The following is an 18,524-nucleotide window of genomic DNA, read 5'->3' on the forward strand; positions in this document are numbered from 1 at the left end:
ATGAAATAAAGCTCAAGTTGTCTCCAGTAGAGAACACATTTACTGTGTGCTTCCCAACAAAAAATGCCTTCAGTTACCAGAATGTAACATGGGCTATCCCCATGAGACCAAAATGCCATATCAAAAGAACAAGAAATAAAATGGTCTACCCTTTTATAGCACCAGACATCTGCAGTGGATCCAGATTCTTGAGCCTTCGGACTTCCTTCTCAGTAAATGTACACCTCACTTTTTTCCAGTGGTTTAATGGTTAAAAATTTGCGTACTTTGATTTCTTAAGATGGTTTCTTCAGACATCGAATCAATAAAATGGGTCCGATCATTTGGTGCGGGCATCTCAGTTATTTCAAACCATTACTATAAATTACTCTTTCCAAGAAAGCATTTATGACAGGGCACCAGGAATGTTTATCTCTGAAACTGCCCCATGGATCTGCTTTTTCCCAGCAATTAACAGCTGCTAATCTGTAAATGACTCCTGTGCAGTCAAGGATGAAGCAATGCTGGAACAAGGCAAGGCGTAGCTCAGAAGGAGGAGGCCTTCTGGCCACTTGACTACCAAGTCTGGCAGTCCCAGGAGTTTCTACAGGGGATAAGGAATGTCACCTGACCTACTCTGGCCTCCCAGTGCTTGGTTCCTTCTCCAGTTCCCTCTTTTTGCCAGAACTGGGTGGTGGTGCACAAGCCAGATCCTTAGGTTCATGACTTAGGTTGCCAGTTAAACACCAGCGTTGGCCGCAAACCCAAATAATAAAGATACTTGTTTTGTTGCATCTTAACTTGACGGCTTGCTCCTTGCCCTGCTTGCCTTGGATATTAACACAGTCAAAGATTCTTCAGCAACGGGGAACATGATCTTTGCTATTTTCCACTGACTGAACACCGTCATATACATGTGGCACCAAGAATTGACTTCCCTCACCTCCAACTACTGAGTGCACTTATTGTGGAAGATTCCCCCACTTGCCAAATGCTCTTCTCATCAGGTCTGCCTACCCTGCCCCGACGTTAAAAGCACAGGCGGGGAGAAGAGCGGCAGATCTTTTTCCTACAACACGGAAATGTAGAATTTGATTTCAGAAGAGACCAGAGGGTTCCTCTAAGTTTTGCTGCGAGCAGAGTAGCAAGGGTCAAAGGGAGTCTGTCTGCTCAGGTCTAAGACTTGAGTTTCTGCAAATAAGGATGTTGGGAAAGGGTGATAGCTCAGTGGTAGAGCATTTTTTTGCATGCAGAAGGTCCCCAAAAAGCACAGATTCATAGAATTGTAGAGATGGAATGGACCATGTGTGCAATTCAGGGATCTTTTGCCCTTACCTGATTATTTTAGCTTTTTATGTGATATTTCACACATATTTCGAAAGCCACTTCTGGAAATCTAATGGAATCTAGCCAAGCTTTAGCACTCATTTCTGCACTAACCTCTTCCCATTAAATAACCCATTTGCAACCCAATCAACTTGGAAAATCGCAAGTGCTTTGTTTTGCCATTTCCCCACGGTTTTCATGATCCCACTTCTGCCACTCACCAATTGAAATCTGGGGCGGTATCCTTGCATACAGTTCTTCCCCACCATTAAAAAATTTGACGCAACATGGCAGCGTGTCAACCCAAAAGCCAGTTTCCCGTAACGCAACAGGTAAGACGGTGTAAAAGGAATGTTAGAAAACCAGGAAAAGAAGAAATTGCATTATAAACCGGGAAAACTTAACGCAATAAACCCCATGTCTGAACACAGCCTTGAGCTAGATGGGCCAAACATCTGATTCAATTCACTATATAGAAGGATCTGGCAACTTCTGTTTCAGTGTATCTGAAGAAGTGTGCATGCACACGAAAGCTCATACCTAGAACTAACTCAGTTGGTCTTTAAGGTGCTACTGGAAGAATTTTTTTTATTTTGATTCAATTTAAGTAAGGCAGCTTCTTGTGTTCCTAGATAAGGCACACTCCCATTCTTACAACAATGCTTTTCTATGTGCTGGCATTAGTGAGTCACAAAGCCAGGATCCAGGACAGAAGAGGCAGTTGATAGGACTCAAGCTAGCAGCAAAAATAGCATTACCATCTAGCTGCACAGGCCACGATTTCTGAGTCATCATCATAGAAACGCTTAAGCTTTCATGAACCCTGATCAAAGAAAACTTTGCAGCCCACAACTACTCTCACTAACTCTAAAGTTAACTTTCTGCCTTAAAAATAATAATACTGAAATCTCTTCCATGCTGATGAGCACCGCCAGGATTCACCACCCTAGCATTCTCAACCACTACTGATGTGGCCAGCCTCTGCCATAAGTAATATTCCTCCTTTTCTGTGCCTCCCATCAGTTTTCATTCTCCCACTGCTTCCACTTAGGACGCCCACTCCACACAGCGCTGTGAAGTCCTGTAACGCAGCACATATCGTGCTGGTTAAAAAGAAAAAAGTAAGGAAAGGTGTGCAAGTCAAAACACAGCCACCCCTGTTCTGTTCCAAATCTAATACAGTCATACCTTGGGTTACAGATGCTTCGGGTTGCACGATTTCTGGTTGCACACCGCACCAAACCCAGAAGTACCGGAAAGGGTTACTTCCGGGTTTCGGCACTTGTGCATAAGCGCTAAATCGAGCTTTGCGCATGTGCAGAAGTGCTAAATTGCGACCTGCGTGTGCGCAGCTGCGGCGCTGCAGGTTGCAGACGTGCTTCCTGCATGGGTCACGTTCACAACCTGAGTGTCCACTGTAGTCGTAAGGGAACACTGTCTGACCAGAAAGAGAAAAATCAGATACAAAATAGAGTCCTTTGCAAACATAACCATAATAAATCTTCTATCTTAGCAGGCATTTCAAAGACATTTTCTTTGTTTTTTGCGATTAATGTTAATTGATTTTATCCATGATGTGCTTTTTGCAATCTTTACACTTAGAAGCTCCTGTGATTATGGCGGTTGTTTTCAACCAGGGTGCCGCAAGCAACACAGGCCTCTGTCCCTCTTTCCTTCCCTCCCTCCTCTGATGCCCTCTCGCATCTCTGCCTCCCAAAGGCTTGCACGGCTGTTTGTTGCAGCAGGAGCCCTGGCTACAAACATCCCAGGTGCCTAAAGGGCTGGCTAGGGGGTGATGGTTGCCAGAAACCGAGTCAGCCTCAAAAAGGGGTGAGGGGCTGCCAGCTGTGAAGGCAAGGGGTGACGTAACTGGGCTCCTGAACCCCACAGGGGAGCCGCAGAAAGAATGTAGTTGGTCAAGGGAGCCATGGACTCCAAAAAGGTTGAAAACCTCTGGATTAAGCAGTATTAAAGAGCATCTACAATCAATAACCTGCAATGGCGCAGCTAGAGCCCTGCAGCCCAGAGCCACTCCATATTCCAATGGCCATTGAGGGAGCAGAAGGGAAAGCCGGCAGAAGCAAACGTGCCTCAGCATCTAGGCTGGCATGGCTATACCAGAGTCCACAGCATCCTTTTTTACTTATTATTTTTAAAAAATTAGTCAGTAAGCAGCTATTTAAACACGTGCATGCCTACAGATGCTCGTTTCATTATTTTGGACTTCAGAATTTAATTGACACACCACCGCAATAGTGCCCTAATGCATAAGAAACAGCAGCACTTGCACCCGGTCGCCAGGAGACCAGTATTAGTATTCTGTTGTCTAAATTTATGCCTGTGGAAAATTAAACGAAACTCTGTATGGAGAGGTTGCACTTTGCAATTTTAGATATCTACTAAAGGTGGACACCCAGAAAGGTGAAAAGCAACAAGCGTAGAGGCCTGCAAACATGTATGTCAAGCAGATGTGCTTCTCAGGGGAAGGGCTGTAATCCAGCGGTAGAAAATCCCAAATTGAAACTCCAGCAGCTCCAGGTAAGGCTAGGAATGCCCCCTGCCTGAAACCCCAGAGACAGCTGCCAGTCATTTTAGACAATAATGAGCTTGATGGATCAAAGGTCTGGCTTGATACAAGACAGCTAAGTATGTCAGGAAGTTCGTGAGTTTTTGAAAGTTTTTGCCTGTATACGGTGTGAAATGGCCCTTTAATCTAAAGGAGTTTGCACAGCAAGACTCTGCAAGGTTTCTATTCTTACACTTGGCAAAGGCAGCCTAACATTTTTAAAGAGAAAGAGAGAAAGGAAGAAATCCACCCTGGTTATATAAGCACTCGAAGCAAATGTCCTAGTTTTTACAACATATATAAAACCATCCTCAGAACGACAACACGATCTCACTGGAGCAATTCAGACCTGGGAACATTTCCTCTCAGTGAACACACTTGCCTATGAACCATGACTTCTTCACCTGCAAAGTTTTGAGCGGCTCCCCCACCCCGCAGCAAACACACCTGCCAGTTGGCAAACAAGTAAGTTTCGTGTCGGAAAAGCCGGGCAGGATTATGCCAGCGAAAGTGCATTAATGGTTTTGAAACTATAACCTGAAGCGCTCCTCTCTATATTGCATGGGACTGAAGCTTCTCCCCCTATCAGTAGGCCCCTCTCTCTCCCCACCAAAAAAAAAATGGACAGAGCTTCTCTTTGCCCTCTTTGCTTACCCTTCCCAAGCGTCGAGCCACATCCAGCACCAGCCAGCGACGCGAGGAGAACTGAAGAGTGCCCTCGGAGTTCTGAGAGCCGCCACTCCCAAATCAACTTGAGAGCTGGGAGTTGAGCAACAGAAACCACTCCTACCCCCGAGATGGGTGTGCCACCTCTTCAGCAGCACTTGAAAATCCTGGAACCTGCCTTGGCACAGAACGAGGCCAGGTGCTTGAACAGAGAGCTACTGTGCTGCGGAATGAGAGCGTGCCCGATATTGAAGAGAGTACAAAAGTAGGCAATGCAATACCTGCTCTTGAAAAGTCACATGTGTGTGGGTTTTTTCCAGCGCCCTCCACTCCCAAAAACTGTCCTGTGCCTTTAATAGGGTGGCGCTGTGGGTTAAACCACAGAGCCTAGGACTTGCCAATCAGGTTGGTGGTTCGAATCCCCGTGATGGGGTGAGCTCCCGTTGCTCGGTCCCTGCTCCTGCCAACCTAGCAGTTCGAAAGCACGTCAAAGTGCAAGTAGATAAATAGGTACCACTCTGGCGGGAAGGTAAACGGCATTTCCGTGCGCTGCTCTGGTTCGCCAGAAGCGGCTTAGTCATGCTGGCCACATGACCCGGAAGCTGTACACCAGCTCCCTTGACCAATAAAGCGAGATGAGCGCCGCAACCCCAGAGTCAGTCACGACTGGACCTAATGGTCAGGGGTCCCTTTACCTTTACCTAACGTAGGAAACTGGGCAGAGTCAGACCGACGGTCCATCTAAGCTCAGTAATGTCCAGCTGCAGCTCTCCGGGGTTTCAAACAGGAGATGCTCGGGATGGAACCAGGAACCTTCTGCAGATACTCTCTCGCTGAGTTAGTAATCCACAATTTAACCACCTGAAACTTTCCCCCATCCCTTCATTCTCCAGCTCCGTTGTTCAGTCCGGACAGTGAGATCCAGTTCCGAGGGCCCGCTGGAGATTTCCATCACTGCGAGAAGTGATGTTACTTGGAAACACAGGCAGAGAGTCTTCTCGGTAGTGGCGCCCGCCCTCTGGAACGCCCTCACATCAGATGTCAAGGAGATAAACAACTATCTCACTTTTGGAAGACATCTGAAGGTAGCCCTGTTTAGGGAAGTTTTTAATGTTGGGTGTCTCATTGTGTTTTTCTATTTTGCTGGAAGCCACCCAGAGTAGCTGGGGTGACCCAGTCAGATGGGCGGGGTCCAAATAATAAAATCATCCTCATCCTCAAGCCAGGAAAACATGCCACCTGCTTAATTTGTCTGTGTCAGGCTATTACGCAAAGAAGCCAGGACAATACAAGAAATGGCATCCTAAACCATGTTTTCTCTTTTATTTCTGTCCTCTGCCTTAGAAGAAGCCTGCTTATTCTGTTCAGTAAGAGAGGCAGATCTGAAAAACTGGGGACTTTTGCATTTTCAGAAAGAGAGCCATTATTGCTGCTAAACTCTGGGATGCTGACTTTGGAAATGTTGAAACTGGTGTTCTCCGCTAAGGGCAAAACAGATTTCTGGTTGATTGAATGCGTTGACTATTAGCAACTGTAGATTCTTGGGTTCCATTATCTTGGGCAGCTATTCCTCCCTCTGTTCCTCTCCTTTACAGTGGTACCTCGGTTTAAGAACAGTCCTGTTTAAGAACGATTCGGTTTACAAACTCCGCAAAACCGGAAGTAGTGTCTTGGTATGCGAACTTTATCTCAGTCTAAGAACGGAATCCGAACGGTGGAAGGGCACCAGCGGCGGGAGGCCTCATAAGGGAAATTGGGCCTCGGTTTTAAGAACGGTTTTCGTTTAAGAACGGACTTCTGGAACGGATTAAGTTCATAAACATAAATACCGCTGTATTTTGCTTGGAGAATTTGATCACCATTTTATTTGGTTCAATGACGATACTGCCCTACTGTGTGTTCTGGATTCTGCCCCCGACCCATGGACCAGCACTACTGCCTATGTCTTTTGTATACAGTGGTACCTTGGGTTACAAACCCTTGGGTTACAAACACTACGGGTTACAGACTCCGCCAACCCGGAAGTAGTACCTCAGGTTAAGAACTTTGCCCCAGGGTGAGAACAGAAATCGCGTGCTGGTGGCATGGTGGCAGCAGGAGGCCCCATTAGCTACAGTGGTGCTTCAGGTTAAGAACGGTTTCCTGTTAAGAACGGACCTCCAGAACGAATTAAGTTCATAACCAGAAGTACCACTGTATTTCGGGAAACATTAATGTTGCTCTTTTGTACTGTCATGCCTGCGTCAGACTTGCAGGATGGATTCCAGACGCCCAGCATTAATATCCAACCAGCCCTGAGCCTTCTTATGCAAAGGCACAGATGTATTTGCCCGCGCTCTGGCCAATTATTAATCAGATATTCATGCAAACAGCCTTAACAAACCAAGGCGGGAATTGCTGCTTGTGGGCTCCAGGCCCATAATTCTGTTTCCGTAGCTCGGCTTTGCTCTGAATAGAAATAATTCATGGCAGTTTGGTGTTTTCTATGGGACTACAAGATGCAATTTGGGTTAAAACTCCTAAAGGTGACAGAGACACATTTGCAAACAGTTACTTGCACAGGGACGCGGGTGGCGCTGTGGGTAAAACCTCAGTGCCTAGGACTTGCCAATTGCATGGTCGGCGGTTCGAATCCCCACGGCAGGGTGAGCTCCCGTCTTTCGGTCCCAGCTCCTGCCCACCTAGCAGTTCGAAAGCACCCCCAAGTGCAAGTAGATAAATAGGTACCGCTTTATAGCGGGAAGGTAAACGGCGTTTCCGTGTGCTGCGCTGGTGCTGGCTCGCCAGAGCAGCTTCGTCACGCTGGCCACATGACCCGGAAGTGTCTGCGGACAGCGCTGGCTCCCGGCCTCTTAAGTGAGATGGGCGCACAACCCTAGAGTCGGACACGACTGGCCCGTACGGGCAGGGGTACCTTTACCTTTACCTTACTTGCACAGAAGGCTGGATTGCAGTTTGCCCGTGAATGGAGGCAAATGCAATACAGTGTGACCTCGGAACTCGAACGGCTTCGTTCTCGAATGTTTCAGCTCCCAAGTGCCGAAAACTCGGACATAAGTGCTGTGGTTTTCAAAAGTGTCTCAGAACACAAGGCTTCTGCTGTGCAAAAATCTAGCTGTCGGTCAATTGGAAGCCATGCCTCAGAACTCAAACATTTCGGAAGTCAAACGGTCTTCTGGAACGGGTTACGTTCGAGTTCTGGGGTACCACTCTACTTGCATGTAGAGAAAGAGGTAGAGATAGCCAATCTCTGCTCTCTCAAGCTATCAGAGTTTTTGGTTACAACCTTCCTTGCCTAATATAGTCAAACATTGGTTGTTGAACGTTGGACAACTGAGGCACGGCTTCCAATTGGTTGCAAGAGCTTCTTGCACTCAAGCAGAAGCCGCTTTGGATGTTCGAGTTCTGAGGAACGTCTGAAAACTGGAACATTTACTTCGAGGTTTTCGGGAGCTGAAACTTTCAAAAACAGAGCCATTCAAGAACCAAGGTTTGACTGTAAACAGAGCTGCTGCTAATGGAAAGCCCAGGAGCCCTGAACCATAGAACTGTTTTGTTGGGCCCCAGATCTCACCTCCTTCCCCCACTTTCTTTTAAACATTTTTAAAAATAATTATCTGCTTACAGAGTTGCTGGGCAAATTGCAAAGAGCATGCAGGTGAGATCCTAGCCAACCCCCAACTTAAATTGCTCAGGCACATAAAATCAGCATGCACACAGCACATGCACATTTTATGTCAATCCATGCTGTGGGTCTATGCCTTGGTCTTTAAAGTGCTTAGTAATGCTCTCACATTATAAGGCAACTGCCACTCTAAGGCTGCAGGGAAACTGCACAAACAACTGAAGGCACAGAGAGGGAATCTGCTTCTGTTCTGGTCTTTGAGCCAGCCTTTCCTAAAACGGTCGAGGAAGTAGACCAAAACACAACCATAGCAAGAACTAAAATCATGTCTCCATATGGTTCAGTATCCTTAGCCTGCAGCTAACTCTAGCCAAAAGCCGCTTTTTGGAAATAAGTCCAGAAGGACCCCATAATCTGTACTTCCCACCCATCGCAGCTCCAATCCAGCCTTGCTAATTCTTCTATCCTTCTTAACAGGAGGTAAAGGGCAATCTGAAGAATTGAAATACCCATGGCCTAGGTGCAAGCTGGAGAGCGGGACAAAAAAGATAAATGTCATGTAACACAGCTCAGTCGTGAGAGTGTGAGACTCGTAATCCCAGGGTTGTGGATTCGAGTCCCGCTTTGCAGGTGGGTGGACTAGATTGACCCCCGTGGTCCCTTCCAACTTCACATTTCTATGATTCTAACATATTGCATACCCTCCAAGTGTCCCATTTTAAGCAAGACTTCCCGCCCTGGCTTCTGATTCCACAGCGCGGGACTAAAAGATGGGTGGTTGTTTTTTTGTTCCGTACTGTGATTCAGTTGGCTCACACCAGAGTACAGGACTAAAAAAAAACACGATGAGGGAATTCCCCTGTTGGAGGTGAGTGACGGGGTTGGCAGGATTGGGGTGTGTGCCCTTATTTGCCCTCTTGAAATTTGGAAGGGTATGATACAGTAATTATAATAATAATTGTATTATTATTACTACTATTATTCGAAACAAAATAAAAGAAATCCTTCCAGTAGCACCTTAGAGACCAACTAAGTTTGTTATTTGTTTGAGCTTTTGTGTTGTTGTTATTGTTATTATTACTGCTACTACTACTACTACTACTACTACTACTATTTTTTCCGCTTGGAATGATTCGGCATGGTTTCAAGATGGCAGAGGAAAAGCCAGATTGCAGCTTGCTCAGAGGCTTGGTGAGGGCAGCAAGCCAGGCAGAGCGGTAATGTTGCAGCTTTTCATTGCCCTGTGTACTGCCAGCTTAGCACAGTGAAACCACCCCTCATAAATCTGATGGGAGAATGGAAAAAAAACAAAACCAGACGCTGATCAGCAGTTGCCAGCTGAAACAGTTGTCAAAGCACATACACAAGCAACCGTTCCTGACCAAGAGAAGTGAGAACTTGGGATTTTATCAGAATTGCCCACAGAAGCTTAACTTCTTCCAGATGTTGCTAATTACTCCCCACAGGGGCTATGGGCAACTCCTGTTTTATTCTGCTAGAATCACATATTTGTCTTTTGGGATCCGTGAGCATGGGGAGAGAGGGGAATGTTCCTCAAACGCAGAAATAGTTATGGCTTTTCTAGTAAAAGGAACGAACTCTCCTTTGAGGTCTATCTAATACCATGCAGAAGCCCAGTCCAATGGGCAAATCATTCCCTTAAAAACAGTATCGCTCATAATTTTGGCACAGCTCAGTTAAATACGATCCGTTCATTTCTTCCATAGAAACAATTGAAGTCTTTGGTGCATACTAATAAGCTCTTAATCTTTCTTTCTTTATTTTATTTTAATCCTCTCAGCTACGCTATGCAAACAGACATAAGAGCAATAAGAAAAAAACACTTTCCTCACTCGTAACCAATTGAGCAGGAAAACAACTTCGATTCTTGGCTTTTGAGACACGTGCCCTGGCAAAAAGTGTCATTAACTCTCTATTAAGCGGTTAAAGCAGTCAACTTCTGTGAAAAGTCAACAGCCAACTAATTAATTAGAAAAACGTATTACGCTGAAGTACATCATGCAACACAGCTCAAAATGGGATCCAGACCTTAAATTCGGTTCCATTTCAGATCAAGTCCATTCTGGCCTTTGCTAATCTAGTGACCTTCAGAGGTGATCAGGACTTCAAATCCCATCAACACCAGCCAGCAATGATGGGAGTTGTAGTCCAAAAACATCTGGCGGGGGTACCAGACTGAAGCATTCTTGTTTATTCTGATATGCAATGGTCTTCAGCCATTAAAAGAGGCTTCAGCCATTAGCAGAGTTCTTCACCTGGAAAAACAGAGGAACTGGAGTTTAAATCCATTTCTGCCCCAGATCTCAGTGTATAGGATGCATATCTGATCAGAAAGCACTCTTCCTGATCATGTTGCATACTCCAAGCAGTCAACCCCACCACTGGAAACATGATTTGCCCCAAGCCCATGTTGATAACAGCAACGTATGCTGAGGCACCCTTGAAGAGATCCACAAGAATTTCTCCTTTGAGTGTCTAGCCCTCGTGAGGTGTGGTGGGGGATGGGGCACAGTGCAAGAAATATTTTTAAGTTGTTGAAATAAATAGTATGCTTTTAAATTTAGGATTACAGGCACACAAGACCTCGGGCCACACTGAAATTAAAAGGAGTTAATTAAAAGGAAAAAGGAAATGTAGGAGAAAAAAAGAAGAGAAAGAAATCTACAACACTTTTGCAGTCAGCCTTTGGCACTAGACTGGGACATGGGTGGCGCTGTGATCTAAACCACTGAGCCTCTTGGGTTTGCCGATTGGAAGGTCGGTGGTTCAAATCCCCGCAACTGAGTGAGCTCCCCTTGCTCTGTCCCAGCTTCTGCCAACCTAGCAGTTCGAAAGCACACCAGTGCAAGTAGATAAATAAGTACCACCGCAGCGGGAAGGTAAACGGCATTTCCGTGTGCTCTGACACTCGCCATGGTCCTCCATGCGCCAGAAGCGGTTTTGTCATGCTGGCCACATGGCCTGGAAAAGCTGTCTGTGGACAAACACCGGCTCCCTCGGCCTGAAGGTTGATGAGCGCTGCAGCCTCATAGTTGCCTTTGACTGGACTTCACCGTCCAGGGGTCCTTTACCTTTTCACCTTTTACCATACCTGCACAAACAGAAAACCCAACAACGCCCAACAGCATATAACACTTGTGCTCAGATATCTGCACTGATTGCTGATCTGCTACCGGGCCGAATTCAAGTTATTAGTAAATAAAGCCCGTAATAATTGGAACCAGTTTACTTATGAGATTCCCTTATCCCAAATGTGTCCACTCAACTGCTTTAATCAGTGGAACTGGCATTTTTACAGGTGTAAAATAATACCTGCAAAACATTGGTGAAAATTCGATTGTTTAGTGTAATGGCAGCAGCACATTGGAACTCCCTGACTATTAATATCAGACATGCGCCTTCACGGTATTTTTTTGTTGTGCCTGCTGAACACATTCTTATTTAGAAAAGCCTACCCAGATGTTTAGAAAACCTGTATGAGGTTTAAAAAAAAATATTCCAGGGCAAAAAAGTGAAAAACAACAACAGGTGATTTCTTGCAACCCTGGTGAGCAGAGTAGTACACAATTCTGGTTGGTGGGTCACAAAAATCTTACAGCGCTGCAGAATTTTCTCAATGGGAAATAAACACATACACAACTTTCCAGTGAAGAAATTTCACAGCTTTGAAAGCCTGTGCATCGGTCTAATACATTCTGAAGGGTACTGCTAAGCACTCCAATGGTTTATAAGTGTTTCAAGTTCCTGGTATGCGGAAGATAAGGTGAGCAAAGCTGTAAATTTCCACTGCGAAGGGATGCAGGTGAAAAGCCAGCCGCTTTCATGCGATTTGCCTACAGTAGGCATGTCCAAAGTCCATTTCAGGGGCCTAATTCAGGGGCCCTGTGTCAGTTTCCTGAGGTAAAATCGTAAAAAAAGCTCAACAACTTCAATCCTAAAGAAATGTCAACAACTTTGGTGTTCACTTTATCAAATCTGGCCCTCTTTGAAAAACGTTTGGACACCTCTGGCCTACAGAAACATTAACACGAACCACCATTGTGGAATAGTTAATCAGGAAAGGGGAATTCTGAGCAAAGGGAAATCAGAGTTGTCACTAATCTCCATGTCTTCCACACTGACGCTGACCAAGGGACACAGCCCTCTCCCTGGCCATGGGTGGGAAGACAGCACAACTTACTGATTTATTATTATTTTATGAACTTTATATACTGGCTTGATTGTAGAAAACCTACAAAGTAAAGGATAAAACTTAAAGCAATTAAAACACTCAGCCACAGCAACGCACTAAGAACCTAAAAGCTTCCTTAATAGCTTGGTAGGCTTGTCTAAACAAAGATGTTTTGTTTTTAAATCTATGCTGTCCTCTCCAACCCACCAGGCACTCCCAGGCCAAATTCATATAGTTGTAACCTTGGAAGCCAAACGGAATCTGTTCCGGAGGTCCGTTCGACTTCCAAAACATTCGCTAACCTAGGCGCGGCTTCCGGTTGGCTGCAGGGCTTCCTGCAGCCAATCGGAAGCTGTGTCGGATGTTCGGCTTCCAAAGAACGTTCGCAAACCGGAACACAAGACGTTCGAGTTGCAAGGTGTTCAGCTTCCAAGGTACGACTGCATATGTCGGTAGAGCATGAGACCCTGAATCTCAGGGTTCGAGACCCACCTTGCACAAAAGATTGCAGGGGGCTGGACTGGGTGACCCTCGTGGTCCCTTCCAACTCTATGATTCTACACCTACACCTACACACACACACACACACACACACACACACACACACACACACCCTAGCCTTTCTGAAAGCCCCAGGAAGCAAAGAATGAGAAAAATAATACAACAGAAACACATTTCAAGCATTAGAAACATCAAAAAGCATTTGAAACAGCCACATACCCACAACGGCTAATAGTTTCAAGATTTTCGGGAGCAGCATCAAATGCCTGAGTGAACAGGAATGTTTTGGTTTTTAAAAAATTCCTCCTGAATGCTAATAAGGGGGGTGGGGAGAGAGACACACCTCGCCAAGGAGGGCATTCCACAAACAGGGAGACATTATGAAGGTCAGTGTCGAGAAAGCACCACTCTCTGACGGCATCACCAATTCTAGGGGCCCTAAGGGAGGTACCTAGGGCAGGTACTCTCTTAGGTACTTGGATTGCAAGCCATTTAGGGCTTGCAAGGAATTGCTAGCCCCTTAAACTGGGCCTAAAAGCTGACCCGTAACCAATGCAGCACTTTCCCGTTCCAGCCCGACTCAGCACCCTTGCAATTTATTTTATTTAAATGAAGCTGCCTTTGGTCTATTTGACCTACTCTGACAGGCAGCAGCTCTCCAGTGTGGTCTCTAGCACAGCTTACCCCCCCCTCCCATCACCTGCTCCTTCTACCTTGGGATGCAGAAGACCTTGGTTTTGAAGCATACACTTTCGATGCTGAGATATGGTTCTCATTCCTGCCTCCCCTCTGGAAAGCTAACTGGCAGGTGTTCCATAAGCCGGCACTCCAACCTGGGGAGGGGGACCAGAGCTTAGAAGCTTGTCCCCACTCATTTTATGACTTACGAACAACCTAGTCCAGCATCTAACCAGACAGCCATGGAAAACCTGCAAGGAGGACACGCACACAACAGCACTCCGCTGTGATTCTCTCTTCCCACCATCTCTCTCTCGTATTTTTATTGATAAAGTAAAGGTAAACCCTTGGATGGTTAAGTCCAGTCAAAGGCGACTATGGGGTGTAGCGCTCATCTCATTTTCAGGCCAAGGGAGCTAGTGTTTGTCCACAGACAGCTCTTCCGGATCATGTGGCCAGCATGACTTAACAGAACACCATGACAGAAACCAGAGCACACGGAAAAGCCATTTACCTTTCCACCACTTGTCCAAAGGTATTTAAAGGTATATAGAAATTCATACCCATCACAAAGTATCTTTTTTTAATACACTGAAATACTTAATAATAATGAAAAGAACAGAGGCAGAAATAATATTTAGAAAGGAGAGAGAGAGGAAGGAAGGAAGGAAGGAAGGAAGGAAGGAAGGAAGGAAGGAAGGAAGGAAGGAAGGAAGGAAAGGTGAAGGAAGGGAAAAGAGAGAAAGGAATAAAGAAAGGTAGAAGGACTTCCAGTTCTCAGTCTTGCTGCTAAACATAGTATTCACACATTAACGTCCAACCATTCTGTCTATAAACCAATATTCTTTCAGTCTTCAAATCCAGATATTGCAAGTTCATTTTCTCTTTCACGCAAAAAGTCCATTAAAAATGTCAGTAATGGTTTTCTCTAATTAAACAAGTTAACTTTGCCATCTCATCTTAGTCCAATAGTTTTAGCCATTCCTCTACATTGGGTGCCCATTTATGATTCTCAGCAAGCAGTATTTTAGAGGCATACTGCATCTGGCTGCCTTCGGGAGAAGAAAAGGCTAAGAAGCAAGCCCTACTCAAATACGCAGTAGAGTCCCTAAGATGGTTGGATGGCGCCTTGTACGCCTCCTTCCATCAACTCCTGCAAGCCAAGCTGGTGCCGAACAAAGTGCTCTGCTTTCCTTTGGACCCCACCAATGAGGCCGGGGGGCCCTCTTGGCCCAGAGGCACACTCCACAGTCTCTCCAGACAGATGCCAACAACTGCACCTGGAAGGTAAGGTTTCTCCAAGTGCGTGGAGCACGGAAGGGCATGCCCAGAATCTTCCATTTCAGGGGCTCCGAAGGGTGTTCCCAGAAGGAGGTTCCAAAGTTCCTGGTCAATGGTCCCGAGGAAACACAGAAGGAGTTCTGTATCCTTGACTAATTCCGCCCAAGTAGCAACTTCCTCAGCGGCCAACCAAATTACCATTACAGGATTACAGCTGTGTTTAAATAGCTCCCACTGATAAATGGATAACAGCAGTGAAGCACCACAGAATGTTTTGCTGCCGCAGGGCCAGAGGATAAAAACAAGCAACTGCAGTGCGGAGACCAGAGCCTGCCGTATCTGGCCGCATACCTGAGGTTTATCTTCAAGTGTTTGTCACAGCAGCCCCTGCAACCACAAACCACTTTTAAAAACAGTGGCGACAGCATGGAAAGAACAGGCTGGAGTTCAGCAGGAGATTTTTATTTTATTTTTACTGAACATAAAAGCCCGGGTGCGTGTATTTTGGATACTTGTTATGTTTAATCGGTGGGTGTTTTGGACTAAGGAAAGGTTCAGACGCAAGGCCAAATAAATAAATTTGGTTTTATGTGCCTGAATCTCAAACACATACATAGGAAGCTGACTTATACAGAGTCAGGCAGCCGGGCCCACCTAGCTCAGTATTGTCTACACTGGCAGCAGCTGTGCAGGGTTTTAGGAAGAGGTCTTTATTATGTTTTTATAAATAATTATACGACCTTCCGTAGACACCTGAAGGCAGTCCATTTATGTGTGATGTTCTGCTGTGTTTTTACATGTTCTGTTGGAAGCTTCCCAGAGTGTCTGCGGCAACCCAGTCAGATGGGCGGGGTTACAAATAATAAAATTATTATTACTGTATTTTTTGCTCTATAAGACTCACTTTTTCCCTCCTAAAAAGTAAGGGGAAATGTGTGTGCGTCTTATGGAGCGAATGCAGGCTGAACAGCAAGAGGGATCACTGCTTTCACTGCACAGCGATCCCTCTTGCTGTTCTGGCTTCTGGGATTCAGAATATTTTTTTTCTTGTTTTCCTCCTCCTAAAACTAGGTGCGTCTTATGGTCTGGTGTGTCTTATAGAGCAAAAAATACGGTGATTATTACCAGGAGATGACAAAGGGAATTGAATCTAAGACCTTCTGCAAGCAAAGCAGATGTTCCACCATTGCCCTACCCTGTGGGAATGATCCTGGGCAATGCCAAACTACAGTTAGCATCGAAGATTACGAGTTTGCAGCAGACGTTAAGATTCAAACCATGAACCTCCCGATTTACAATGAGGTCAACTGCCTATACACCAGTTGTCACAGCGTGAGCTGCCTAAGAGTCTGGCCTGAGCCTTCCCACAATCACAGAGTTTCTGCAACCTGAAGATGGAACATGGAGGGTTACAGCCTACACAATTTTGCTTGTATGGTCTATTTTTTAACCTTGTACACCAAAGACAATCAGGGTCACCAGCGTGGTGCCAGAACTTCCCATGGCATCCAAGAGAAGTTTCAGTAAATATAATGTCTACAACTGAAGCCATTATACCATGCCACCCCATGCTGCCATTTTGTTAATAATAATAATAATAATAATAATAATAATAATAATAATAATAATAATATATTATTATTTGTACCCCACCCATCTGGCTGGGTCTCCCCAGGCACTCTGGGCAGCTTCCAACAAAGATTAAAAATACTTCAGATGTCTTCTAAATTTCAGATAGTTGTTTATCTAGTGCCCATGGCACTCTCAACATTCCAGATCGGCCAACAAAAAGCTACCAACTTTCTCTTTACAGTGGTACCTCGGGTTAAGTACTTAATTCGTTCCGGAGGTCCGTTCTTAACCTGAAACTGTTCTTAACCTGAAGCACCATTTTATCTAATGGGGCCTCCCGCTGCCGCCGCGCCGCCGGAGCACGATTTCTGTTCTCATCCTGAAGCAAAGTTCTTAACCCGAGGTAATATTTCAGCATTAGCAGAGTCTGTAACCTGAAGCGTATGTAACCTGAAGCGTATGTAACCTGAGGTGCCACTGTATGTGTGTTTTGCCTAAGGATCCCAGGCAACAGCTGGGTTTTATATTTTTTTAAAAAGGGCAGGGGAATCAAACAATCTATGCTTCTACAACCCAGCAGCGGTGGAGAGAGTCTTCCATGTAACTTGCATAGCAACTAGCAAGCCCTGATCTAATTCAGAATGTCTCTTCCCACCCTCAATCTTAGAACCATGACTAATTGCAGACGCCATGCTTTCAAAACCAAGCCAATCGCCCGCCCACACTTCTGTTTGTTGAGCATCCAGCCTGATGAAGGGTTCAAAAGCTCCCCCACTATTTCACGGTATTTTTGGTTGATTCCAAAGCCTTTGGAACATCTTGCCTCCGCGTTCGCAGACCAATAATACAGCTTTCTTCGATCTTTGGGAAAGCAAAGGATGTCTCAGGAGGAACAGGTGGGAAGAAGAAAGTCAACTTGTACTTCTAGCCGTTTCAACTCTCTGACTTTTGCTCTTTCTGCAATCCAGTTTTTGGCTCGCAGCAAGATTTGTTTTCCATAGGAGCTAAAAATAGATTAGTTTCCCCTTGAAAACATGCAATAAAAAAATACTTCAACACACACAAAAATTAGCAGAAGCATATATTGTTGGGGAAAACAATTCAGCTGGCACAGCTGCAGAAAAACAGAAAGTATCAATTCTGTAGGGGGGAAACAGCTGTGGAAGCCTGTAGGGTGGTACAGACATTTGGTTTTTCGAACGCCATAAACCCAGAAGTAAATGCTTCGGTTTTGGAACACGCCTCAGAAGTCGAACATGCCACACGGCTTCCGCTGAGTACAAGATCCTGAGGCCTAGCTTTCAGCTATTGAGTTTTCGGTTTTCAAACGTTTCAGAACTCAAACAGTCTTCTGGAACGGATTACGTTCGAAAACCAAGGTACCACTGTATACAGTGTGGGCCCCACACTGTGGTGATTAAAGGGTGAAAAGGATTTACAGACCTGATCAGCACAACACAGGGTGCCAAACCATGGTTTCTAGGGATTGCACAAACTATGGTTTCTGGGAGAGCAGATTAAAGCAGCTTTGCTCCCTGCCAATCCTGTTTGCTTGTGCACTGCACCGCATGGAACTAAGCCAAGATTTAAGAATATAATGCTGCATCAGGTCACAGTGACCAACCAGAATGCCTATGGGAAACCCCCAAGTAGGCAAGGGCCCTTTCCCCTCCCCACCGTTGCCTGCAGAAACTGGTATTCAGAAACACCCTGCGTCTGACTGGATAAAGAGAACATCAGTCATAGAGGAATTTGCATAGTGCAAAATTGCACAGGGCCCAAAATGGCCGCTATGTTCTCGCAAGAAAAAAATCACAGAATCCCGGTTTTTCCAGGATACTTGCAGGTATGTTAACCACGAGCTATAGCCAAGAACAAACCTTGGTTTGGTTTATTATTATTATTATTACTGATTTATTAATCACCTTATAAATCACCATCTCAAGGTGATTTAAAAACAGCTAAAAACAGAACAACAAACACATTTAAAACAAGACTAAAACCCAAACAGGTAGACACATTCACCTAGCAGGCAAAGGTTGTTTGAACAGAAATGTCTTCAGTTGATTCTGCAAAGTGCAGATAGTGGATGCCTGTTGTTCCTCAATGGGAATGCTATTCGACAGAACATGGGTAAC

The 18,524-nt window shown here is 45.3% G+C and overlaps 1 protein-coding gene across 20 annotated transcripts in view; it reads right to left on the bottom strand.

Moving 5' to 3' along the window:
* The window catches only part of NEDD4L (NEDD4 like E3 ubiquitin protein ligase), a 324,861-nt gene that overhangs the window by 194,952 nt on the left and 111,385 nt on the right, over positions 1–18,524 (bottom strand). For 2 of the 20 annotated variants that reach the window (XM_083465742.1, XM_083465735.1), the window contains exon 1: positions 2,494–2,564. The exons of 7 other annotated variants lie outside the window; for them this stretch is intronic. Coding sequence is in view for 1 of the 13 variants with exons in the window: in XM_083465752.1 (XP_083321878.1) it covers positions 2,064–2,066 (3 nt within the window). In the remaining 12 variants the exon portion in view is untranslated. Of the gene's footprint in view, positions 1–149; positions 933–2,063; positions 2,373–2,493; positions 2,565–4,253; positions 4,761–13,074; positions 13,119–18,524 lie in introns of those variants that run through there. 11 more of the 20 variants (XM_083465741.1, XM_083465737.1, XM_083465743.1 and 8 more) reach the window with 11 other exon arrangements.

The sequence above is a fragment of the Podarcis liolepis genome (genome assembly GCF_965112155.1).
Source record: "Podarcis liolepis genome assembly, chromosome: 11".
NCBI classification, from domain to species: Eukaryota; Metazoa; Chordata; class Lepidosauria; order Squamata; family Lacertidae; genus Podarcis; species Podarcis liolepis.